This window comes from Ovis canadensis, chromosome 1 (genome assembly GCF_042477335.2).
Source record: "Ovis canadensis isolate MfBH-ARS-UI-01 breed Bighorn chromosome 1, ARS-UI_OviCan_v2, whole genome shotgun sequence".
Classification (NCBI taxonomy): domain Eukaryota; kingdom Metazoa; phylum Chordata; class Mammalia; order Artiodactyla; family Bovidae; genus Ovis; species Ovis canadensis.
Genome location: NC_091245.1, coordinates 231,846,959 through 231,873,259, shown reverse-complemented (window position 1 = coordinate 231,873,259; position 26,301 = coordinate 231,846,959). Strand labels below are relative to the sequence as shown.

The following is a 26,301-nucleotide window of genomic DNA, read 5'->3' as shown; positions in this document are numbered from 1 at the left end:
CACTCCTCACCCCCTCGCCGCCACTTTCCCCTACAGCTGGTTAAACGGTACACTTACTCTCCGTTTCCCAAACGCCTTTCCCTGACATTCCGCTAGAATTCAGTGCTCATCTCAGCCGCAGTCCTCACTACACTCATTCATTCGCCATACGGTATTAGTTTCTGCCGCTCTCTCCAACTGAACTGTGAACTCTTTGAGGTCCGAGAGCTTGTCACATTCCACTTAGTTTCCCCAGTACCTGAAACACATCATAAGGTGCTCAATCAACTGTGTGTTATTAAGAGCAGCAAAGAAGCGGCGGAGAGCAATAGTAAGAGGAGCGCTGCGCGCGTTCTCGCGTCCTTCGCGCAGGTGGGATCGCGCAGGAGGAGCCTGGCGTCGGGCCCGACGGGAGGCCCGCACTTTCTCCGGAGGAGCGGCACGGAGTCGGCAGCGGGAGCAAAGCAGGAAAAGAGAGGACAGCGCCCCCCGCTTAGGAAGTTCCGAGTGAAAAACTCACGCCGCCGTTCCCCTTCGCGCCCCGCTGGTCCGGCCCACCGAGTACCACGCCCACTCACAGGAGCGTAGCCCTGCGTGAGCTGCCGCGGCGTCACGTGAGCGGCTGCGGTCACGTGAGCAGTTTGCTCTGGGCTCCGGCAGCGGCTTCCTCCTGGAGTTGCACTCGCTGTCATCTCTCGGTCTCCCGCGGGCTCGATGGAGGACGAGGATGAGGAAGCGAGGGCGCTGCTGCCAGGGGGCTCGGACGAGGCGGGCAGAGAAACCCAGGCTGCCCCCGCTGCCTCCGGGGCGCTGCAGGCCCTCTGCGACCCCAGTCGCCTAGCGCACCGGCTTGTGGTTCTATTGCTGATGTGCTTCCTTGGCTTCGGTGAGCCGGCCGGCCTGGTGGGGTGGGACTGGTAATCAAGGAATTCCAGACTGTCTCGGAGTTGCGTTGAACTCCTAGGTCCTCCCGCTCTTCCCCCAACACCTTCGCGACCCCATTCAAGCCTGTTGCTGGCTCTTCAGTGTCCCGAAGGTGGGGGGTCAAGGGACTGAGCCGAGGGACTTTTGTCCCACTCATTTGCTCTCGCAAGAAGTTCCAAAAGCTAGCAATTTGCCTTCTGGGGCTATAGATACGAGAGAATCCTTAGATGTCAAGGTTCCTCTCAGGACACTTTGTTTAGAGGGAATTCAGAAAGATGTAATCCCCTCCCCCAAAGAAGCCTCCAAAAATACTTTAAAGTATTTAAAGAATACTTTAAATATTTTGATTGAAGAATTCGTTGGCAGTCGTTTATGTATCTCTTCCTCTTTGGTGAAAGGTATGAGTGTGTCTTGTTGATTGCTTCAGTGGGTAGATGTATTCTACTTCTCCCCTCTGCTAATCTGAAGCAATCCTACTGGACTGGACTTGTGCTGTTTGGTTTCAGTTACGAAATTTGGTGACTGTGAAAGCAGTTTCTGGAGATTTTAAAATATCTGCTTATTATGTCCCAGCAACTAATTTTTCCAGTAACATTCTGTGTCAGTATCAGCTTGGTGTGAAAGTAGTAATGTATTTTTGGTGGACTCGCTGGAATTGGTGTAATCAACAGGTTTATGGTGGATACCTTTCTGCTACTGCTGGAATATATAAGTAGGCATGGCGGCTGCTTTGTGCTTTAGTTTCTTTGCATCTCTTTTTATTTCCCCTTCTTTTCACTTTGTGGAAAGATGGTGCCCATTCATTAATTTTGAAGCCTGACATTGATATTCCTTTGATAAGATATGATTCCTTTGACATTGATATGCCATTAAAACAGGATTCATAAAGTTCTGAGTTTAGGAACAAAAAATCGAGAACAACACAAAATACTTAAAATTGCCCCTACTTTAACAATTTATTTTTGGTGATTTTTATGTTTACCTTCAATGGGTTTCAGAAGCCAGAGTCATAACTTTTCTAATGACAATTTTATTTCTTTTGAACTGGTTGTTTCTCGTGTATACTTCTAGACAGAGTTAGTGGAGAAACAGAGGCAGCATTATCTCCTGGCTTATCAAAACTCTGTTGATTTTATTACTGTAAAAAGTCTAACCTCTCTCCACTTCTTTCTTTCTGACCCTCCAGAAGATGTTACTATGTTTTAATTTAACGTTTTAGAACTCTATTTTATTTTTGTTCATTCCTGGCTGTGTATCTGCTGAGTTATTTGATCTTGGATATACTGTTTGTGAAATTAGAATTCTTATTTTGAAAACAGATCTAGTCAGAGTAGTTAAGACTCCATTCCTGTGTGCTCAAGTGGTGGCTTTAGGTAACATTACTAGGAAACTACTGAGGATGTTTTGACATGTGTGTGTGTGTGTGTGTGTGTGTGTGTGTTGGTAGCTTTAAGGAAAATATAGCTGTTTAATGAAGATGCTAATAAAACAGTAGACATAGGAAACAGGATGAAAGTAAGGTGGAAAAGGGTCTTCCTCCGCCTGCAATGTGGGAGACCTGGGTTTGATCCCTGGGTTGGGAAGATCCCCTGTCGAAGGGAATGGCAACCCACTCCAGCATTCTGGCCTGGAGAACTCCATGGACTGTATAGTCCATGGGGTGGCAAAGAGTCAGACACAGCTAAGTGACTTTCACTTTCAAGGTGGAAAAACAGTTGTTGATTAACTTCTTAATCCAGGTTCCCAGTATTTGCTGTGTATGGAGGCTAATAATTTGTAAATCACTTGGTATGTTTTCTCTGGGTTATTTGGCTGCAACTTAGAAAGTATTAGTGGACAAGGAAGCAGTCCAAAAAGTTTCCAGTTTCTTTGAGTCCCTAGTATAAACATTTAAAATCACCACTGGAGTAGTAACTGCAACTTGAAACTTTTATATGGAAAGTATTACTAAAAAGAAATTTGCCTTTCCTTTTTCTAGGCAGCTACTTTTGCTATGATAATCCTGCTGCCCTTCAGATTCAAGTTAAACGGGTAAGTTGACTTTTCACCTGTTTCTTTTGTTGTCTCTGGAGCAGATATATAGCTGAAGCATCAACTCTCAGATTGCATGGTCGGAAACATTGTCCAATGAATCCATTTGAACATCTGTTGTCACCAAATCTGTGTAGGCAAGGAGTATTCTTGACTTGGAATGAGTGGCCACAAAGAATTCACTTATGGCACTTATGACTTAGTATTGTTTCATGCCTTAGATGAATAACTACTATTTCCACAGTGCAGCCCAAAAAGTATTGCGAATTTTTGTTGGCATTTCTCTCTCCCACTGTGTAATCATCAGAATGACAGATGATTTGGTAAGAGAGCATTTGGCTTTCTTAAGTATGTTATTGTTATTTCATTTTTAAAATGTGGATACTGATGCCAGAGGATTGTCTGTGTCAGTATTTTTGATATTTACAGTTTCCTATGTATTTAGATTTTTTTTTCCTTTGTAAGTTTTTTTTTTTTTTTTTTACATTTGGATAGGGAGAAACAACACAGATTGGCCCTTCACATTCTAGAATGAGTGAGAAAGACCAAGAATTAGTGAGGTAGGGGGAAAGGATATGCTAAAGATTGTTCTTTTTCATGTAGGAGAAGCCCCACAGCAGGTAGTACACAGGGAATAGAAAGGTAGAAGATACAAGCAGATGTAGGCAGAGGTGATCCCCATAGTGCAAGAGCTGATGGATGCTGAACCCCACGAGGCCTCTGAAATGACTGCAAACTCAAGAAGTTCCCAGGTGTGACCGTTTTTCTGGAGGTAGAGGCCAAAGCTGTTAGTAACAGTAAATGATTAAGAAATGCCTCCACTACCAGAAAGAATGTTTTGATTGTTAGCTGCTACATTTAACTGCTTTGAAAAAAATAATTTTGTTTTCTTTCCGTATAGGATATGCAGGTGAATACCACGAAATTCATGCTGCTGTATGCCTGGTATTCTTGGCCCAATGTAGTTTTGTGTTTCTTTGGTGGCTTTTTGATAGACCGAGTGTTTGGAATACGGTAAGCTTGGGAAAAATCTCACTTATGGGTAAAGATGATTATTAAGAAAACACAAAACTAGATTAAGTATTTCTAGAAAGAACTGAGTAAATTTTATATTGAGTGTGTGAATCTGCATTTGTGTGTGTGTGTGTGTGTGTGTGTGTGTGTGTGTGATTTTGGTTTTTGAAACTTGGTTGGTATTTCAGTTAAATGCTGCTCATGGCATATGGTAACTCAGTTATCTAAAGGTAAATTATGCCCTCACTTGGAATCAGCAAGCCAGGTCTGATTTCTGTTGCTGCTACTTGCTCAGCTTCTTAGTTCTTCTGAGCTGTTCCTAGATTCCTGAGCCTCAGTTTTCTCATTGGTAAAATATGGATAGTATTTCCTGCCTTGCAAGGTGGTTATAAGGATTGAGGGAGATGGATGCGCAGTATTTGGCATGTGTTTACTGTTTACCTCTCCCAGCCCCAGTGAGATTTTCTCTTCTGCCTTTCTTCAGGCATTAAACTCTTTGTGACCACAGTTAGATGCTGAGGAAGGCATCACATTATTAGCTTTGTCAGTCTTCATCCTGATGATTGTGTGCTGTTTGTGGAGACTTTAGGAGGGATGTAGTCTGGAATATTTTCAGAAGGCAGAGGGCAAAATGACGATGGGCTTTCCAACCGTGTGTGGTGAAAAAGAATTGAAGAAACTATATGTGTTTAAGCTTGGGGACTAACTTTTAAACACTCTGATGACTGTATAAAGGAGGACTTTAATTTGCTTGGTCTAAAGGGGTAGAATTTGCTTGAACTTGAAGGAAACAGATGCCATTTATGTGTGATGAAGATTTTGCTTGATCAGGATAACAGGAGAGGCCATGAGTTACTTTGGGAAAACTTTCAGTAGACTGTGGTATGACCATTTCACAAGGATTTTTGGAGGGACGTGGATTTCAGAAAGATGGTTTACTCATATGATCTTTAATGACTCTCCTAATACTGGTATTTTATTACTCTGGGGAAACATTAATGAGCTATTCAGGGTATGGAATGTTAGAGTAAGCAGATTTATATCATTTCTCATGGTCCCTGTTTTTCCTTTTAAAAATAGCTTTTAGTTATACAGAATTAATGGAGAAGGCAATGGCAACCCACTCTAGTACTCTTGCCTGGAAAATCCCATGGATGACGGAGCCTGGTGGGCTGCCGTCTATCAGGTCGCACAGAGTTGGACACGACTGAAGCAACTTAGCAGCAGCAGCAGCATACAGAATTAAAACCACTTAAAATTATTTAATATAGAATCCCTTGGAATCAACCCTAAACTCAGTAAAAAATTTGTGAAGAATGTCCATTTTTAAATGGGAACCCTGGGAACTTCTTGAACATTATTTAACAAGTTTTGTTTAAGAGATGATAATGGCTTAAACATGCCCTTACCAAAGCCTCTGGAATCCCTTTGGGATTAGAGACCTCTATGGATTAGCATTCAGCCTCGGAAAGCTGCTGATTTCAGAGGCCCACTAGAACCTCATTTTTCTTCCTTAGGAGGGAATGCAGAAGAGTCTCAAGAAATCCAAAGTGAATTATTACTGAAGGATTTGGTGATAAACTCTTAATTCACTCTCTCTTTTTCTAACAGATGGGGCACCATCATTTTTAGTTGCTTTGTTTGCGTTGGGCAGGTAAGACAAAGTGTTCGCTGATTCACTGTGAACGCTGTCTCTTGAATTCTTGTCTGCTTCACCAGCATGGATGTGTTTGGTGAAAGCCTAACTTGAGTAAGCAGAGTTCACAAATGCCCATGTGACACAATGCACAGTCCATTTTAAGCCTTGAGACAAGTGAACATCGATACTTAAATTTCACAGATTTACTAAGAAGAAACACTAAAATCATTGTAGAAGTTGTGTTTCATCATATGTTACTTATTTTGGATTCCTTGAATTTTCTTTTTCATTGATCCTACATTATATTCCATGTTATAGGTTGTTTTTGCCCTGGGTGGAATATTTAATGCTTTTTGGCTGATGGAATTGGGAAGGTTTGTGTTTGGGTAAGTTATGCATAATTTCATTTGTCTTAACAAATTACTGTTTTGGGGGCTTCCCAGGTGGCTCAGTGGTAAAAAATCTGCCTGCAGTGTAGGATAATTGCAGGAGATATGGGTTTGGTCCCTGGGTGGGGATGATCCTCTGGAGGTGGAAATGGCAACCCACTCCAGTATTCTTGCCTGGAAAATTGCATGGGCGGAGGAGCCTAGTGGGCTATAGTCCATGGAGCAAAGCATTGGACACGACTGAGCGACTGAACACACGCACACATTACTGTTCATCAATTTATTAAAGATTTGCCAGAATATATTATTGTATCTTCTGGAGAATTACTTCAAATCCTTGAAATCTACCTCTCTTTCTCTTTCTCTCTCTGTATGTGTGTGTGTGTGCATATATATATACACACACGGACACATATAACTGCTCAATTGTCGTCTTAATTTTCCTTTCCAGTAAGCAACAATTTTGAGTGGTAATAATTAACTCTGTATAGGGTTTGAATATTAAATAGTTTTCCAGAGATGATGTTTTTCTTAGGTGTTTTGCTTTTCTGTTGTATTGAAGATTGTGATTTAAACCTCATGTAGAGAAGTATAGACTGTCAATTTCTAGCTTGGTGATGAATGGACATTTTGCTGTTTCTAATTGGGTAATGTGTAGGTCCTTTTGAATCATGTTGAAAAGACTTTAATGAGCAGATTACTAAAAGACCAATAGCTGTCAATGAATTTCCATGTCTGTTCTATAAGCTCATTCTCAATTCGGCCTTGGGCTTCCTGCCCGGAGGGATGCAGACAACCTAACTTACGCTTTTTACAGGTACCAGGGACATGTAGCCATAGGTAACACATCCCCAAAAGTGCTCTAAGTGAGGAAGAAGGGAAAAATGGTTTATTAAAATGTGAAAGGGACTCAGAGATAGATGTGTGATCAGAAATGGCCATCCATATAGGATGTGGATTCATAGAAGAGGGGAAATATTTTTAGATGAGGACAGTGGTGAGGAGGACTCAGTGTTTGGATGCAGAGAAGAGGAATCTCTTACCTGAAGGTCAATATTTAGAACCTGCAGAAGGAAAATTAAAATCTGTAAAGTAGGAGAATGTCAAATATGGAAGATACTGGCCTAAAAAGTGTGAATCTATGTGTTTTCACAAAGTATGGACCACTCTTCCCAGATGAACATTTTATACAGCATAGATGATGATGTGGTAGCTCGAACCCCTTTTATTGCCAGGCAGAGTTGTCATTGCAGTATATTAAATTACCTGTACTTAGCAGTATAAAACTATTAAATGCAGGTTTGTGTGCCTGATGCACAGTGAGGTACAGTGAAATGTAGGTGTTTAGAGCAGAGAAAGGTATATCGCAGAGCTATGCAAGGAGACGAGGTGGCTCATGCCCTAAAAAGCTTCACTCTCCTGGAAGGGTTTTGGCAAAGCATTTTAAAAGACAGACGAAGTGAGGATGTCTCAGGGTACCTGATCAGCTCATGCGCAATTCTGTTATTGGCTGATGATGGGTGGTGATGATGGGAGGAGTAGGGTGGTGTCACAGGGGTTAGCTGTATCAGCTCTTAGGCTCCCAGAGGCCTGGGCTGTGTGCTCATGGTCATCAAGTAGGTCTTCCTTTTGGTGGGGCCAGTTTTCACATCTGCAACACAACTCAGGAAATTTGTACCAAATACTATTATCTGTGTACTTCAGAGAGGAGCTGCAGCAGAGGATACAGGCAAAGGGCTGTCCCAGGAAGGCCCCATAGATCCTGGTCGGTTACAAAACCACCCTTACATCGTGGACTTCGTGGGTCAGGAATTTGGACTGGGTACAGTGTGGACAGTGTGTCTGCACCTTACATCTGGAGCCTGGACTGGGGTGATTTGAGGACTGGCACTGCTGACTAGAGCACCTACACGTGGCCTCTCTGTGTGGCTTGGCTTTCTCATAGTGTGGTGGACTCAGGGTGCTTGGCCTTCTTACACAGTGGCTCAGGATTCTAAGTGTGAACGTTTGCGTGGAAAGGCAGATACCCCCTTTTCTATCCCAGCCCCCACCTCCACCACCTTCTACTCATTGAAGCAATCACAAGTCCATCTAGATTCAGAGGAGGGGCGTAGATACTACCTCTTGACAGGAGGAGTGTCAAAATTTTATACCTGCTGCATTGCTAACTGTGGTATTTCTTTTAAAAGCTGTGTCTTTTCTATCCTTGTTTTAGGATTGGTGGGGAGTCCTTAGCAGTTGCCCAGAATACATATGCTGTGAGCTGGTTTAAAGGCAAAGAGTTAAACTTGGTGTTTGGACTCCAGCTTAGCATGGCGAGAATTGTAAGTATGACATAACAAAGCCAAATAGGAAGCGAAAGATTGACTCTTGTAACCCTGTCTTAAAGATTACAGGATGAAGTATAGTTGTGTATAAGTTGTGTTGATTTTTTATATATTTTTCTAGACCATAATGTAGCATTTACCTTTAGTGAAGGCATTTCTAATCTTATTTCACCTAAGAGGAAGCAGTTTCAAATGCTAATTGAGCATTCATTAGTTCAGAGATTCTGAGCATTGGGACAGACGGATCACAGAGTTTTTATTCTTTACCCATTTTCAGCATTACTGCAGTGAAGGTCTTTATGTATGGTCATCCCGGCTCTGCTTGCACATTTCTAGTGCTAAGAAGCTCTGACTCATCTACTACAGTTAACTTTTTGTTTTTTAAACAAATTCTCAGAGTCGTGTCCCTTTATAAAAAGCGTCCAAATACATTATTATTATTTATTTGGCTGCCCTGGGTCTTAGTTGTGGCATATGGGTTCTTTACTTGCAGCACGTGAACTCTTAAGTTGCAGCATGTGGATCTTAGTTCCCCAGCCAGGGATTGAACCTGGGTCCCCTGCATTGGGAGCATGGAGTCTTAGCCACTGGACTACCAGGGAAGTTCCAACTACAATTAACTTAGTGAAGCTCAGTCTCCCATAGAGATGAGATATGCCTGCACAAGTAGCTTTTACTGGTTGTTGGACTTCTGCCTTCTAGTGAGTGTTTATTTTCTGTCAGGCACTAGCATTTTGCTTACAAAGACAGATCTGAGGGTCTTGGTCAGACATACTCATTTCCTGTGCTTGTCTAAACCATGTGGCCTGGGTTTCAGTTCCCTGACTGTGGTGCTCCTGCCTCTCTGGACTTCACTGTGGTTGGTCATGCTTCTTCCAGCATTTGGAACGTGGAAAGGATCATGGTGTTTCATGATAGATGGTCTGGTAGAGGGTACCCAGGGGAGCAACATTCAGTTCAGTTCGGTCGCTCAGTCGTGTCCGACTCTTTGCGACCCCGTGAATTGCAGCATGCCAGGCCTCCCTGTCCATCACCAACTCCTGGAGTTCACTCAGACTCATGTCCATCGAGTCGGTGATGCCATCCAGCCATCTCATCCTCTGTCGTCCCCTTCTCCTCCTGCCCCCAATCCCTCCCAGCATCAGAGTCTTTTCCAATGAGTCAACTCTTCGCATGAGGTGGCCAAAGTACTGGAGCTTCAGCTTTAGCATCATTCCTTCCAAAGAAATCCCACAGCTGATCTCCTTCAGAATGGACTGGTTGGATCTCCTTGCAGTCCAAGGGACTCTCAAGAGTCTTCTCCAACATCACAGTTCAGAAGTATCAATTCTTCGGCGCTCAGCCTTCTTCACAGTCCAACTCTCACATCCATACATGACCACAGGAAAAACCATAGCCCTGACTAGACGGACCTTTGTTGGCAAAGAAATGTCTCTGCTTTTGAATATGCTATCTAGCTTGGTCATAACTTTCCTTCCAAGGAGGAAGCGTCTTTTAATTTCATGGCTGCAGTCACCATCTGCAGTGATTTTGGAGCCCCCCCAAAATTAAGTCTGATACTGTTTCCACTGTTTACCCATCTATTTGCCATGAAGTGATGGGACCAGATGCCATGATCTTAGTTTTCTGAATGTTGAGCTTTAAGCCAACTTTTTCACTCTCCTCTTTTACTTTCATCAAGAGGCTCTTTAGTTCCTCTTCACTTTCTGCCATAAAGGTGGTGTCATCTGCATATCTGAGGTTATTGATATTTCTCCTGGCAATCTTGATTCCAGCTGTGCTTCTTCCAGCCCAGCATTTCTCATGATATACTCTGCATATAAGTTAAATAAGCAGGGTGACAATATACAGCCTTGACGCACTCCTTTCCCTATTTGGAACCAGTCTGTTCCATGTCCAGTTCTAACTGTTGCTTCCTGACCTGCATATAGGTTTCTCAAGAGGCAGGTCAGGTGGTCTGGTATTCCCATCTCTTTCAGAATTTTCCACAGTTAATTGTGATCCACACAGTCAAAGGCTTTGGCAAGTTGTTATAAAGTCAACCTGGAAGGTGCTTTGGCTGTCCCAAACCCTGTTAGGTTTTTTTTCTCATGAACTTCCATGAATAGAGGTTTTTAAAAAGATTCTTGCCATTAAAAGTCAAGATTTTAAAGACTGTAAATGGCATGAAAATCCTTGGAACATAGTCTTAGGGAAGAAATCCATTACAAAAAAATGCAGTACAAATGAAATATTTTTAATGTAATGCTTCATCTTATGAGATATATTACACATATGTGTGTTGTATGTATATAAAACATTTCTAATTTTTGTACGCGTAGGCTTTTTCTAGTTTTCCAACATTATAAATAGAGCTGTTGTGCAGCAACACTCTAAAACTTGTCTGTATCTCTGATTGTTTCCTGAGGCTAGATTGCTTGGAATGGAATTATTACTGAGTCAGAGGGTTTGTTTGGGTTTCTTAGGACTGTTGAGACATATTTCCACCTTATCTTTTCAGAGATGTTTCTATCTCTGTCTTTGGGATATGAGAGGATCCTTCTTATTGTAGCTTTGATAGTGGAGGCTATTATTTTTAAAAAGTCATTTTGTCAATTGGATAGGAAACACCCAAATATTATTTTAATTTTTTACCTTTGATAACTTCCATGTTTTCTAAATTTTATCCACAGAGACATTGTGGGTGCTTCATAATGTATTTTGTGCAAATCAAGACATGTCTATAGCAGTTGGTGGATCTCATCATCCAGTAACTCCTAAAAGAAGGAAATAGGAGCAGCTGAGCAAGACTCATTCTCAGTGATGCCGTTGTGATTACTAGTGATCTTCAGGTTCTTTTGTTTGTGGTCATAAACTATTTAATAATCCATTCACCTTAGTCCTGAGGAGCCCTAAGTTTCTCAAAAGGTGTCTCAGGGGCTTCTGTGATGCAGGGCTCATCGGATGGTAAGGGACCTGAGCTGGACGTGGAAAGAAACAGAGCTCAGGCAGTCACCTCTGCAACAGCGAGGGTGGCTCGGCTCTGGTCTGGATGGTGTATTTAGGGTCCTTGTGAGACGCGTGAGGCCAGAGGAGTCCATCACAGAGCCGCTGGTATAGATGGAGGTTCAGTCTTTTTTGTGTGTTTCTCGTGTTCCCTGCACTTACTCAGAAGGATCGTGGAGGTTCTCGCTTTACCTCGTCATGATTTTTTTGTTGGCTGAGTTGGGAGTTTGTCTAATTTTAGACACTTAGGCTGTTACCATTACCCTTCACGCAGTGGACTTCTCACTTCTATTATTTTTCATGCCTTGCCTGGGGGTTGGAAGTCCAGCGGCCTTTTGGTTCTTCTTTGTTACTTCTAAAATTTCCTTATTTTGAGAAATATTTATTGAGTACTTGCTAAGCCAGGTCATGTTAGGCATTTTAGATTTAAAGGGTTATTAAGACAACATGTCTTTGAGAGGCTTGTGTTTTTGATGATATTGGGGAAAGTTTCTGGTAGGTCTTCATTTATACCTTCACGCTCATCTGAGTAGTGCCACTGGCTACCGTTTTGTGAGAAATAGCCATTTGTGCGATTTGCTGTGAGAATCTGGTTGAGGACCCCATTCATTTCTCAATCTCCAGTGTCTGACCTTAGCAGTAGTGTTTAGAACACTTCCTTGATTTCTTCTCTTGGCTTCAAGGACCCTACAGTCTCATCGTTTTCTTCTTGCTCCTGTACCTCTTTTTCTGCGTCCATCTCAGTCTTCTCAACCTGTAATGTGGGCTGGGTCGTTGGACACCTTCTCATTTCTTTTGACACTTAACTTCCTTGGTAATCGTATCTGGTTTTGAAGTTTTAAATAGCATATCTTTGCTCCTGAAGTTGTATTGTCCCGGCCTTTCCTTTGAATTCCATCCCTTATGTGTAGCTTTCTCGCTGACATTTCCATGTTGATGTCTCGTAGGCGTATCAGACTCAACACAGCCAAAGCCCAGTTCTTGCTGTTCCACCTACCATCACCCAAACCAGCTCATGCTAAAGGTTTCTCATCTTCATTTATGAGCAGCTCTTATCTTCCAGTTTCTCAGGCAAAAACCTTGATGGCACTGTGAGCCACTCCTTACCACTCGCTCAACTCTCCACCTATTTTCCAGCAGCAAATCCTGTCAGCTTTACCATCAGAATGTATCTGTAATCTGATCGCTTCTCACTGTGTCCTCTGCCAGTCTCCCCAGTCCCAGACCATCATCTCTCTTCATTACGGCAGCGTCCCCCAGGCAATGTCCTGGCTTCCGTGTCATCCTCACTTGTAGGGTGTTTTGAGTATAGCAGCCAGAGTGAGTCTGTTAAAATGTAAGGGATTGTACCAGTTCTCTACTTAGAATCCCAGTGGCTTCCCATCTCATACAGTAAAAGCCAGAAGTTCTTTTGTTACCGGTAGCCTGCCTTCCCCCCAGTTCCTCCCTGAGGACCTCATCTCTTCCTGTCTCTCCTTTGCAGACACCGCTCTAGACTCTGTGCTCTTTGCCTTGAGCACGCCGGGTGGCTTCCCTCCCGGGGCCAGGTCACTGGCTGTTCTCCGATCTGGAATGCTGTGCTTTTCCCTGGGGCGGTCTGACAGCTTCCTTTAAGTTCTTAATCCACAGTCACATTCTCAGCAAGGTGTCCAGCCCTTTCTATTCTCCTTCCATGCTTTATTTGTTCCTTGTTATTTAAGGAAACGTGTATTGCTATTTGATATGGGCTTCCCAGGTAGCTCAGTGGTAAAGAATCAGTCTGCAATGCAAGAGACTTGTAGGACACTCGGGTTCAATCCCTGGGTGAGGAAGATCCCCTGGAAAAGGAAATGGCAACCCACTCCAGTAAGCTTGCCTGGGAAATCCCATGGACAGAGGAGCATGGCAGGGTACAGTCCATGGGGCCACAGAGAGTCAGACACCGCTGAGCATTCTGCGCCAAGGACAATCAGGATGAATTTTTCCCCCAGATGTCACTATTAGGAAAAGCTGTGGTTTTTTTGAGCCAGAGTTTATTATTGTCTTGGGTACCCTGTAAATTTTGTAACTTGTGTTTTATTTTTGTTTGGGCCACTAGGAAGTTCTAGATGTACTGTGCTGTTTTGAATACTAGCATTTTCTATAAATTGCTATTTTTGTGTAGTAATCTTAGCTGTGGCTTTATCTTAGGTTGTTACTTTTCCTTTTAGTGGTTTTTTTTTTTTTAAATTATCTGTTGTTTAATGATCCCTATTATACCTATTTCTCTAAGCTACTCACATGTTTTTTTTTCAAACAGGACAGATACAAATGAAAATTATGATGATTTTTTTTTTTTTCTTTCTCTTCCAGGGAAGCACAGTAAACATGAACCTCATGGGATGGCTGTATTCTAAGGTTGAAGCTTCCTTGGGTTCTGCTGGTCACACAACCCTTGGGGTCACACTTATGATCGGTTAGTGAAAGCTCAAGTCCCACGTTTTGTCTCTTTTGAAAGCTTGTTACACAAAGTGGCGTGACAGAGAGGGGAACCGGGGTTAGACTCCTTGGTTATAGTTGTGCCTGCACAGTTCACTAGGTCTTGGACCTAATTAGACACAGTGAACATAGTAACATCATTCATCCCATTTGTTTTTTTCCCCACTTTCTTAAAATGAGGATCTTGTCCCATGTGTGCTTCAGTGTTGTTGTGAAGAGCAAGTGAGAGTATCTGTGAGAACTCTGAAAGCAGTCAGGGAGTTTATACCTCCTTGTAAGGTGTTCATTAATAGTCTGAAGCAAAAGGGAGAATTGTTCCCTTTGATCAAATTCAGTTTGCTTATGGAACTTAGATTTTGTAGATGTCAGAGGTGATAGGATGTGATTAGAAACCTACCAGGCTGGGAGCCCAGGTCTGGATTCTGGTCCTGACTTATCTTTGACAAGGAAGTTAACCTCCATGTCTTAGTTTTCTGTAAAAGTGTGGCTGTTTGACTAAGCCATATGATCACTTCTGGCTCCAAGCTCTGTTGGCTAAGGCTGGGTTGTGCTGGTTGCCAGCTGGGTCAGTGAGAAGCGGCTGAGGCTCTCTGGACTCACCAGCTGTGCTCCTCTGTGTGGTGAATTTGTCTAACCGAGCCCCATGGGGTGTGGAGAACTGCTTGAAGAGCCCTAGGGAGACTTGTAGGTGGCAAGCTGCAGGCTCTGTACCATCTTTTATTCCTTATAATTCCTTCATACAGGTGGGTGAAGGGAGGACTGGGCTGTGCTTAGTTGCTCAGTCATGTCTGACTCTTTGCAACCGCATGGACTGTAGCCCCCGCCAGGCTTCTCTGTCCATGGAGATCCAGGCAAGAATACTGGAATGGGTTGCTATATCCTCCTCCAGGGGATCTTCCTGACGCAGGGATCAAACCCAGGTCTCCCTCATTGCAGGCAGATTCTTTACGATCTGAGCCACCAGGGAAGCCCAAGAATACTGGAGTGGTTAGCCTATCCCTTCTCCGGGGGATCTTCTCAACCCAGGAATTGAACTGGAGGGTAGTGAGAGGTAATGCTAGACAGGCAGCTTGTTTCTAGAGACCCCTCCTCCCTTCCCTTCCCTTCCAAATCCTTTGTCTCTCAAAAGCTTTTTCTTACTCACAAATGCTCTTCAGTATTCCTTCTAGTTCCCTTCATGATGGAGAATTCGAGAATAAATTTTAAAGAATTTTAGAGCCAGGAAGGATCTGTGCCATCAAGTAAAAGCTTCTTATTGGGAAAATTGAAGCTCAGAGAGGTTAAATTCCTTGCCCAAGATCAATTAGCTTGTTAGTGCCAGAAGCAGAACCCATGTCTCCTGACTCTGCAGTCTTTCATATTATGTCGTATTGCATCAGCCAATTAAAGATTCATTAGCTTTACTAAACTTCTGTTTATTAAAATCTTGAGAAGCGTAAACTTTCTTCACTCTCTGTCCTGATTCACTTTAATGATATGAGTTAGCATCGGTGAGTAATGCTGACTGCACGGAGGAGAGAGTGAGTGGGCTGTGCTGTGGGAGGACTGATGCCCTTGGGGCCACCACGAGGTGGGGGCAAGGGTTAGACTTGGGGAGGGGTCAGAAGTAACTTGAGCTGGTGCCCTTGGGGTCACCACGGGTTGGGGACAGGGGTAGACTTGGGAAGGGGTCAGAAAGAACATGAGCCGATCACAGGATCAGACTTTGCTTTTGCAATTCTATCCTCTTCCCCTGCTTCCATCAATAATGGGTGCTTAGACTGAATTAAGAAATTCGGACTAATTTGCTAGCTGGTCATCAGCTTTCTTTAATCTGTATTCTGATTCTAAGACTAGACTAGTTCGTTCGAGCCTTTTCCTTCTAAATCTCCAACCTTCTACTGGGAAATAATTAATGTATAGTAATAGCAACTGTTATGTGTTGAGTGCTTCCCATATTCACTTCTTTTCCTTCTGTCCTGATTTAGTAATTATAATTTTTTCATATATGCGTCCAGATGCCATCCCTTTCCGTGGCTAAGTTTTCTGCTGTTAATATAATGTGCTGCCTTTGAGGAACCTTCAGTTTGGTTCTCTAAAAACTCTCTCTCTCTTTTTTTTATAGGGGGTATAACATGCATTCTTTCACTTGTCTGTGCCTTGGCCCTTGCTTACTTGGATCAGAGAGCGGAACGAATCCTTCATAAAGAACAAGGAAAAACAGGTTAGTCTGAATACAAGAAAACTTAGGCTTTTGGGAATTATGGCCTTTTTGAGATAATTTACAGTGAGGTAAGTTCTTAATAGTAATGTTGTGAACCCAGCAAAGCTTATTAATACATGCTTATTAAATCTTTTTCTTCCACTTAAATTTTTTTTAAATTTTATACTGATGTATATTCAGTTTAAATCTTTTATTTCCAAATCTATTTCCACTTGTCTAAAGTTTTGGATACATTTTTTTTTTCCCCTGTAAGTAGTTTTGGCAGAATTTACCTTCCTGATTGTACTTTGTATATTTGCAAAGTGATAAGTGTTCCTGGAGGAGAGGAAGAAGGTAGATACTAATCTGAGATTTCATATTTTTCTATTGTCTTTTAAAATTATCCCCAAGCTGTGTTCTAGTAATTTACTGAGAAAAGTTTTTTTTTTTTTTTAACTGAACTGCAAAAGTTAATCAGGTGATAAAAGGAAAAGAATCTTGACTTAGAAATGCAGAATTGCACTGACAGCATCTTTCTTTTCTCCTCTCAGGTGAAGTGATCAAGTTAACTGATGTGAAGGACTTCTCCTTACCCCTGTGGCTTATATTTATCATCTGTGTCTGCTACTATGTCGCCATCTTCCCTTTCATTGGACTTGGAAAGTAAGTAATTTCTAGCCTTCCGTTTTTGTTGGCTAAATTATAATGAGAATTCAATCATACAAGTGTAAATGTTTAAGCTGTGAATTTTGCTTCTCTGGTTGTTAGCATGTTCATAGAAATTGTGTTACATCCTGGGATGTAACTGTTTTTCTTAGCTTGAGGTTTGTTTGCTCAGTCACTCAGTTGTGTCCGACTCTTTTTCGACTCTGTGGACTGTAGTCCGCCAAGCTCCTCTGTCTGTGGGATTATCCAGGCAAGAATACTGTAGTGGGTTGCCATGCCCTCCTCCAGGGGATCGTCCTGACCCAGGGAGAAAACCCACTTCTCTTGCATCTCCTGCATTGACAGGCAGGTTCTTTTCTACTGAGCCACCCAGGAAGCTGAAGCTTAAGGTTTAGTATTGGTTTAATACTTGTATCAGGTTTTTGAGGAAATATCTAAGTACAGTTTTTGATTCATGATACTGATTTATTTTAGTGCTTGATTTTGGATTTGTATTCTTTGTTTCCTCTTTATTCTTTCGCTAGGAAGTCTCTTACTGAGAATGGAGACAGTGCATTAGCTCATAGTGACAAGGCACATCTCCATTTGTTAGAACTGCAGTTCTACCAGACTCAAATTCAGGGTTTAAATCAAATTCTTTGCTTTATCTCCTACCTCCTCTATGTTTCTGTAGCCACCTACTTAAACAGAGTGGGCTTCCTTTGTGGCTCAGCTGGTAAAGAATCTGCCTGCAATGCAGGAGACCTGGGTTCTATCCCTGGGTTGGATCCCTGGGTTGGGAAGATCCCCTGGAGAAGGGAAAGGCTACCCATTCCAGTATTCTGGCCTGGAGAATTCCATGAACTGTATAGTCCATGAGGTTGCAGAGAGTCAGACACTACTGAGCGATTTTCACTGTCACTTAAACAGAGCAGTGTGTGAGTGTGTGTTTGTGGAGAAACATCTTTGTAATCATAATCCTTAAATTCAGTCTTTCATTTTACAGTTTGAGAGAGGAACCTTACACATTATTTAGCAAAGGACGCATCCAGTGTTACTTTTAAGGAAAAGAAGCCATCTTGGTTTCATATAGTAATACATTTGGGTTTCTGAAAATTTGTGTGTATTATTTTCTGTATAAGTAAAAGAGGAAAAATTAGGCATCAGTGTATTTTCTTTAGTTGGTGAAGTACATACATAAATACTAAAGCTTTAGCCAGTTGCTCAAAGATGAATATCAAATAAGATGGGAAAACAATTTAGAAAGAAGGGGAAGTTGACTATTTTATTCAGTATTATTTTGCTTTTATTTTTACAAAAACAGAATAATTCTCTCTAAAGGGTTTATTTTTTTTTTCCCCCCTCTCTCTCTATTTTAGAGTTTTCTTTACAGAGAAATTTGGATTTTCCTCCCAGGCAGCCAGTGCTATTAACAGGTATTCCATTAATTCTGGAAATGCTTACTGTGTGCTTAGTGTGGGTCTGTAATTATAACCCCATGTTAGAGCCAGAAAAGACTTATGTGAGCTAACGTCTATAGTGTGAAACCAAGTCTGTCTTGGGTCTTGATCCTGAAAATGGCCATCTTTACATGAATGGAAAACCAGAAATATGTTTATATTTGTATTTACTGATGACCATTTTAGAAGAATGTTAAATGAGCTAGGAATTTTAGAATTAAGGACTTTTGGATTTTTTTTTTTTGCTGTGATATCTTTTATTAAATATCTTTTGTATTTTCTGGGCAGTATCGTATATGTAATATCAGCTCCCATGTCCCCAATATTTGGGCTTCTGGTGGATAAAACAGGAAAGAACCTCATCTGGGTTTTGTGTGCAGTGGTGACCACACTTGCTTCCCACATCATGCTGGCCTTCACACTGTGGAACCCCTGGATTGCTATGGTAATGTGGCTGCTGACACTCAGGGGCTCAGGGAGGACTGTACAGCATGTAGCAGAAGCCGTGCTCGGCTCTTCTGATCCCAGTGCTCATGATAGTGGGGAAAACAATCAGTTGATTTCAGTTTCCACAGGATAACTATTTTTAAAGTATATAAATAATAGTCATTAATACATAAGGTCTTTTTGATTTCATTTGGCTGTATAATACTCTCAATGTTAATGAAGAATTTGAAATAAAATAATCGTATAAAAGCCAAAATGCCTATTAGTTCCGTTTATTTTTCATTAAGAGAAGTCATTCCATCATTTAGCCCAGTATCTGTGATTTTACATTTTTTGGTCCTTGACTCTAAGTAGGTCAAAGAGTAATGATGAATTCATCAAGTTTTTGTTATTATTCATCAAAAATGTCATTTTTTAAGACCACAGGCTGAAGTGCTATATTTCTCAACTGTTAATAAAAGAATATTGTGAATATATATATTTGTGCCCTTGGTGAGAAATCTGTGGGATGGATTCCTAGAAATAGAAATGCTAGAGCAGAGGTTTTGCACATTGAACATCTTGGTGGATGCTGTGAAACCTCTTCTGTAATAACTTTCTACCCATTTAGAACTTTACCAATAATATATGAATGTGTTTGTTTTTTTGTATTAATAGTGTCCTTGCTATGTTGGACACTGGCATTGTTTTCATTGTTGCCAATTTGATAGGGATAAATGATGAGTGATCTCATTTTAACTTAAATCATAAAGTCTCTTCTTTAATTGGAGAAAAAGTTAGCAGTAGGTGCTGTTTAACGAGCAGTGGTTGTTACTGGTTCTGTTCTTGGCTCTCTAGATGGGTGGTGATGACCCAGAGGTAAGATAATAGACTACTGGCATAATGTTCCCATGATTGCTTAATTTGTAATTCCTAATGAATACTGGAAAATTAGCTTTCCTGAGACATTGGTAATGACTTTTTGCAAATTAGCTTTATTTTCTTACTTGGTGTATTTTGTCACTGGAGGAATACTGTTAGAGAGCGGTCACGACCTTTCTGTATTGAATGTGAATTTTTAGCCTAATTATTTTGTAACGCAATTTGTGTGGATATGCATGTGTTATTATTTCACTGTTGCTAATCTGCATCAAAGGAAAAATCACCTTTTGGTAAATATAAGAGTTGTTTACTCTTTTCTGTGTTGCTTTCTGTAGTGTCTCCTGGGACTCTCCTACTCATTACTTGCCTGTGCCTTGTGGCCAATGGTGGCGTTTGTAGTTCCTGAACATCAACTGGGAACTGCATATGGCTTGTAAGTGTTTGCACATGGATCATATAATGTCTCTCCCTGCTATATCGATTTAAAATCCAGACCTCTTGAATCTAGTCATCTTCAGGCTTTTGGGACAGCTCTGAACCTCGAAATAACCAGAAAAGTCTATTAATCTATTTGTGTTATTATTGTGGCAAAAAAATGCACCAAGTCCCTAATAGGAGAATTAGCGATAAGCCATCCCGTAAAAGGGCATTGCTTGCTGACCATCCTGCTGCCTGTTTATCTGTAGACTTCTCAGTGAGACGCTGCGTTCCTGTCGTCTCTGGTGGAAAAGGCCAAAGGGGGGAACCACATCTATGGTTGGCATTCGCTTAGCCTTTTGTCTCCTTCAGCAGGAAAGTGTCATGTTCATCCTGCCCTTGCTGAGGCAGATTCCCTTACCTGTGAGCCTAAAGTTAAGAAGTGGAAACAGTCATGGGAAAAAAAAAAAAATCAGATCATTCCTGGTTGAAAACATCTCTTAGCATTAATAATATGTGGTTTATAGATACAGTTATTTATAGTGACTTGCTTTTTGTGTATGATGACTTTAGAATTGATATATATATTTTTTGATTTCTTAAATTGTAGCATGCAGTCCATTCAGAATCTTGGGTTGGCGGTCATTTCCATCATTGCTGGAATGATCTTGGATACTCGGGGATACTTGTTTTTAGAAGTTTTCTTCATTGCCTGTGTTTCCTGTAAGTGCGCCACCTGGCAACATTTAGTTTCTTCTAATATGTGGCAGAATGTCCTTGTTTATTGGAGAAGGAGATGGCAGCCTGCTCCAGTATTCTTGCCTGGAAAATCCATGGACAGAAGAACCTGAAGGGGCCCTGGAGGGCTACAGTCCATGCAGTTGCAGAATCAGACATGACTGAAGTGACTTAGCATGCACACGTTGTCATTTATACTTCTACGTTTTTGTTATTGTTCTTTTCCTCGCTTTTAAAAACCAAATCCCTAAAGTGTTGCACTCAGATTTGCCTAATTCTTAGCCTGTGCATCTGTTTTCCAGCTAGTGACTTTTTTTTGGGGGTATTATTAATTTTTTTTGATCTCTCAGGTTTTAAAATTATTTTTAATTGGAGATAATTGTTTTACAATGTTTTGTTGGTTTCTGCCGTATGGCTGTGTGAATCACCCATAAGTATACATATGTCCCCTCCCCCTTGAACCTCCTTCCCCCAAAACCCACAGAGCACGAGGCTGAGCTCCCTGTGTTCCTACTCCAACTAGTGACTTTTTAGTTCTGTGACGATTCATTGGCACTTTTCAGAAGATTCCTATCCATAAAGGTAGCAACAGAATCTACTTTCTATTCTGTTCTAAATATTTGTGTTTTTTTTTTACTGGTAAAAGTTATGTTATATATTTTTAATTACAGTGCAAAGAAGAATGTAGTACAGATATATGTTACAGCGTGAATGAACATTAAAAACATTCTCAGTGAAAAAGTTACACAGAAAACGTCACCCAGATCCTATACTCATCTTGTCTGTTTCATAAAGACTTAAAATTTTTTTTTTAAAAAAACACAACACTTTCCCCTTTAGAGTAGAACTATTTGAAGGGTCCTGAGTATGTCCCTAGTGTGAAGGTGTGGACATTAGTGTGGCTTGGGGCTGAGTACTCATGGTTTATTCATTAGTCTGTTTTGAATTATTTTTATTGTTGGTCCTGTTATTTAATTTTACCAATAAATCATTTATTTAAATCAATAAAATGATTTATTGAAAACTGCAAACATAAATCAGTATTTTTCCACTAATGTGGTCACCTTACACATAAATTGTGTTCATCTGAAGAAAATGTCACATAACATAGCAAGATGTCTTTTATACTTCAGTAAGTTGTATTTACAATGGTATACTCCAGTGATAATTTTATCTGACTTCATTTACAGGAATAAAGACTACTTAAAGTGTGGTATTTGCAGATGATTGCTATGACTAGCCTGAATGCATTTTATTATCTCAAAATTAGCAGAAATTAGCACATCACATTTAAAAAATATATTATTTCTTGTTAAATAGTGGGCTGTATATGAATTAATGGATTTCCCTGGTTTGGTGGCTCAGATGGTAAAGAATCCACCCATCTTCCAGATCCCTGAGTTGGGAAGATCTCATGGAGAAGGAAATGGCAAGCCACTCCAGCATTCTTGCCTGGGAAATCCCATGAGCAGATGAGCCAGGCGGGGCTACATACAGTCCATGGGGTTGCAATTATGATTACATAGGAACCACTGGGGAAAAGTACGTGTTTTTAAGGACACTATGTTCTTTTCCCTTCCAGTGTCACTTTTATCTGTCGTCTTACTCTACATGGTGAATCGTGCCCAAGGTAAGAGAAGTTGAGGTATTTTCTTAAATTTATTTTTTAATCAAAGGATAATTGCTTTACAGAATTTTATTGTTTTCTGCCAAATATCAACCACAATGGACAATTGTTTGGGGCCCCTGGATTGTCTCCATGCCCCTGTAGAGGCCAGTGCTTTAGTTCATGTAATAACATTCTGTTTATAGTGCTGAAACACATTTTCCTTCATAGCATATAATTATGTGTTCTGGACCTTCACATTTATTTATTAAAATTGTTCTGTTCTTGCTGGTCAGTTCAGTTTGTTTTGTGTTAGATGTTATTTTTATATCATCATAAAGAAGTATGACTTTTAAAAAAAGTAACCTGAAGTCCTTCCTATATACTTACTTTAAAGTATAATTGTGAGGACTGTTTTAGCCTGTGTCTTATATTTTTAAAAAATGAGAAGTAAACACATTTATGGCTGAAGTTCGCATTTTAAGGTTGAAAGTGTTTGATACTTTCATGTGAATGAGAAGTTACAGATTTTTTTCATTTGCTTATATTTGTTTTTGTATTTTTTGTCCTTAATAAAATTTTTATATTACCTTTATTAATTTTTCTAAACTGGCTTGCCCCCTAAGGGTTGTCACGTATTTAAAAAGATGAGTATATATGATGTTTAAATAATTTTAGGTCATGTCTTTTAATGTCTCTTAATTTTTACTACTTATTAATAGTACAGTGTCCCAAAACCTTGAGCAATACATAAGTCCAAATTTCTTAAAAAATGCTAACATTAAGGAGTGATTATTTGTATCATATAAGGGTTCTTAAAATAACACTTTTTCCGCCTTGGGAAGTTTTCAGGAGATAAACTATTTGTCACCTTCCATAGATTTTTTTGTTACTTTAAGATGTATGTGTGCACATGCACATTGGCATGTGAATGTTTGAATTTTACTTCTGATAGTTATATTGAAAAAATTTCACCCTTGTGTGTATTTTAGGTGGGAACCTAAATTATTCTGCGAAAAAAAGGGAAGAAGTGAAACTTTCTCATGAAGAGTAAGTATTGAAAGAGAAAAGTCTTTATTTTGAAAATCTTGAAGCATTAGAAGTTTATTTTAAGATTGGGTTTAGACTTTTAAGAAATTAGTCTCTTGAGTTTTGAGAGCTAACAATTATCTTTGGGACTACTGTAACATAATTCTTGTTTATACTAGAAAATTTTTAAAGGGTGGATATCAAAGGTTAAAATGAAGGGAATAAAAAGCAAATTGGGCTTTAACTTTCCTTCTGAGAGGAGAGAGAGAGAGGCCTGCAGTATTTGTAATTTATTGGGGGAAAGGGCTTTGTCCTCACTTCTGTGCTAGGCTTATCCTTTCATTCTTTCTCGTATTTTCTTTTTCTTAACTAATTGTTGTTGTTCAGTTGTTCAGTCCTGTCCGACTCTTTGTGATGGTTGAGATAATCTTGTATTATCTAGTTGAGATAAGCTAGTTGACATTAACTAGTTAAGATAATCTTTTATTTCCTCCTGGTACTAACATGCTATTCTGTATTCTCTTACTTGGAACAGATTAAAGTATATAGTGTGGAACTTAAGTTAAATCAGTTTTTTCCATGAGTGTATGCTGAACCATAGTAGTAATTCTATTTTTTTTTAAACTTTTTATTTTATACTGGCATATAGCCAATTAACAATGTTGTGATAGTTTCAGGTGAACAGTGAAGGGACCTAGCCACAAATATACAAGCATCCCTTCTCTTTTAAACCCCCATCTCATCCAGGCTGCCACATAACACTGAGCAGAGTTTGATGTGCTATGCAGTAGTTCCTTGTTGGTTATCCATCTTAAACACAGGCGTGTGTACCCATTCATCCCAAACTCCCTAACTGTCCCTACCCACCCCAGTAGCTATGTTTGTTTTCTATGTCTGTGAGTTTCTCTGTGTCCTGTAAGTTCATTTGCATAATTTCTTTTTAGATTCCACATGTAAGGGATGTCATACAGTGCTTCTCTTTCTCTGTCTGACCTCCTTCGCTCAGCATGACACACTCTAGTTCCATCCTTGTTGCTGAAAATGGCATTATTTCATTCCTTTTAATGACTGAGTATTATTCCATTGTATATGTGTACCACATCTGCTTTATCCATTCCTCTGTCAATGGACATTTAGGTTGCTTCCATGTCTTGGCTATTGTAAGCAATGCTGCAGTGATCATTGGGGTGCGTGTATCCTTTTGGATCATGTTTTTCTCTGGATATATGCCCAGGAGTGGGATTACAGGGTCATTTGGTAGCTCTGTTTTTAGTTTTTTTAAAAGGTATCTGCATATTGATCTCCATAGTGGCTATACCAATTTACATTCCCACCAACAGTATAGGAGGGTTCCCTTCTCTCCACACCCTCCCCAGTATTTATTGTTTGTGGATTTTTTGATGATAGCCATTCTGGTGGGTGTGAGATGATGTCTCATTGTAGTTTTGATTTGCATTTCTCTCATAATTATCGATATTGATAATTATCAGTGTTGAATATCTTTTCATGTACCTAATGGCCATCTGTATGTCTTCTTCGAACTGTCTATTTAGGTCTCCTGCCCATTTTTTGATTGGGTTGTTTGTTTTGATGCTGTTAAGCATCATAAGCTGTTTGTAAATTTTGGAGACTAATCCCTTTCCAGTCACATCATTTGCAAATACTTTCTCCTGATGATTCTTTTTCTTGTTATTTCTAGTTTTTAGATATTGAATTTTTTATGATTTAAAAAATTTACTTGTAAATATATACCATGTATGTTTTATGAATTTTGCATAGGCTGAAATAGGATAGAACAAGGCTGTGTTTTCTGGAGATTGATTCTTGGTTGTCTCAAATTCCTTTTTTTTCTGGCCATACCTTGAGGCTTATGGGATCTTAGTTCCCCAACCAGTGATTGAACCTAGGGCCTCAACAGTGAAAGTGTGGAGTCTTAACCAGTGGACTGCCAGGGAACTCCCTCAAATCCCCTTTTAACATGGTAATTCTACTTCTGTAAATAGTTGTTGTTGTTAAAATCATATTTTAGAAGGATTTTTAAAGTCAGAGATACTCAGCATTGCCATATGTTAAGTAAACAAAAGGTGAAAATGCAAATATATCCTAATTTTATTCAAGAAAAAGTATGCAGGCATATGTATTTCTTAAATCCATTACTTGTATATAATGGAAAAAAGGCTGAAAGAAAAATCCCCAAATATTACCAATTCCATTTGAATGGTAGGGTTAGAAGAGTTTATTTTTTTTCTTGGCTTTGTATATTTTCTGAATTTTCTACATTGATCCTGTGTTACTTTTATGGTCAAAAGGAGTGAAAAGATTATCCAGCAAAATGTGTAACTTAATACCTGACACTGCATGTTTTTTATAGTGGTTATGGTTTTCATTTTCTAATGATAGGGTTTTGTGGGATTTTCTCCTTCTCTTTTTTGATAATGTATTATATTGTGTTTTACAGATGAGAAGTTTAAATGACTGTGTCACGAGAATGGGCTGCACACATCATTGGTTTGAAAACCTCCATTTTTTTTTTTAAAAAATTTAGAGTTTAGTCATTAGGAAAAATAATACTTTGGAGAGATTTTATATTTATATTTTTAATATACCTATTCAAGAGCATAACTGTGAGGACTGTGTCTTCTGTATTGCTGAAAAATTCTGCTTTGGAATAGATTTATCAGTGGTGAAGTTTACAAAATTGCACCTGGTACATGCAGGTGATTTTGAGTAAGGACAGTAAATAATGGAAATCTTTGGATATTGTATTGACATAATTTTCACAAAATCTATCTTAAGGATTTGGCCCCTTTTTTTTTAACCTTAAAAAAAAAGCTTTTGAAGTGATTGAAAGGATGTTTTATATAGAATAAATAATGGCATTTTAATAGGCATTCCCTTTTGTAATAGGGGATATTTGAAAGATACTTTTGTGAAGTCTCATTTCCACATATAACAGATTCTGTTCTCTCTTTAGTTATGAGAGGTTGCTGACCCTTTTGAGCTTCTATATTTCTCTGTTACTGAGAACCCTAATCCCTTAGGGACATGATTTTGTGGTACAAACTTTCTGTATGATTTTTCCTATAGTCCAGTTAATTACTAAAAGTTATGTAACTATAAATTATGATAATTGTATATCTACACAGATAAATAAAAGCGCTGCAAAAGAAA

The 26,301-nt window shown here is 39.9% G+C and overlaps 1 protein-coding gene across 2 annotated transcripts; it reads left to right on the top strand.

Annotated features, from left to right (window-relative positions):
• Positions 1-555: 555 nt before the first annotated feature.
• Positions 556-26,301, top strand: MFSD1 (major facilitator superfamily domain containing 1). Of its 2 annotated transcripts, XM_069580429.1 has the most exons (16): positions 556-865; positions 2,882-2,934; positions 3,836-3,948; positions 5,560-5,602; positions 5,906-5,973; positions 8,192-8,300; positions 13,620-13,722; positions 15,850-15,948; positions 16,479-16,590; positions 17,952-18,008; positions 18,321-18,477; positions 19,676-19,773; positions 20,368-20,480; positions 22,078-22,125; positions 23,094-23,151; positions 25,589-26,301. In XM_069580429.1, the coding sequence occupies exons 1-16, from the start codon at positions 694-696 to the stop codon at positions 25,590-25,592; spliced, it is 1,407 nt and encodes a 468-aa protein (XP_069436530.1). In that variant the 5' UTR covers positions 556-693; the 3' UTR covers positions 25,593-26,301. The 2 variants fall into 2 exon arrangements, with proteins under 2 accessions (XP_069436530.1, XP_069436541.1); XM_069580440.1 differs by lacking the exon at positions 25,589-26,301 and having other exon boundaries at positions 581-865; positions 23,094-23,155.

What these genes read in the sequence shown, in the direction of transcription:
- MFSD1 (XM_069580429.1), top strand. Translation starts at nt 694, where the DNA reads ATGGAGGACGAGGATGAGGAAGCGAGGGCGCTGCTGCCAGGGGGCTCG. An exon ending in CCTTTCATTGGACTTGGAAA is followed by an intron (nt 16,591 to 17,951) that starts GTAAGTAATTTC and finishes TCTCTATTTTAG; the next exon opens with AGTTTTCTTTACAGAGAAAT. An exon ending in CTTCATTGCCTGTGTTTCCT is followed by an intron (nt 20,481 to 22,077) that starts GTAAGTGCGCCA and finishes TTTCCCTTCCAG; the next exon opens with TGTCACTTTTATCTGTCGTC.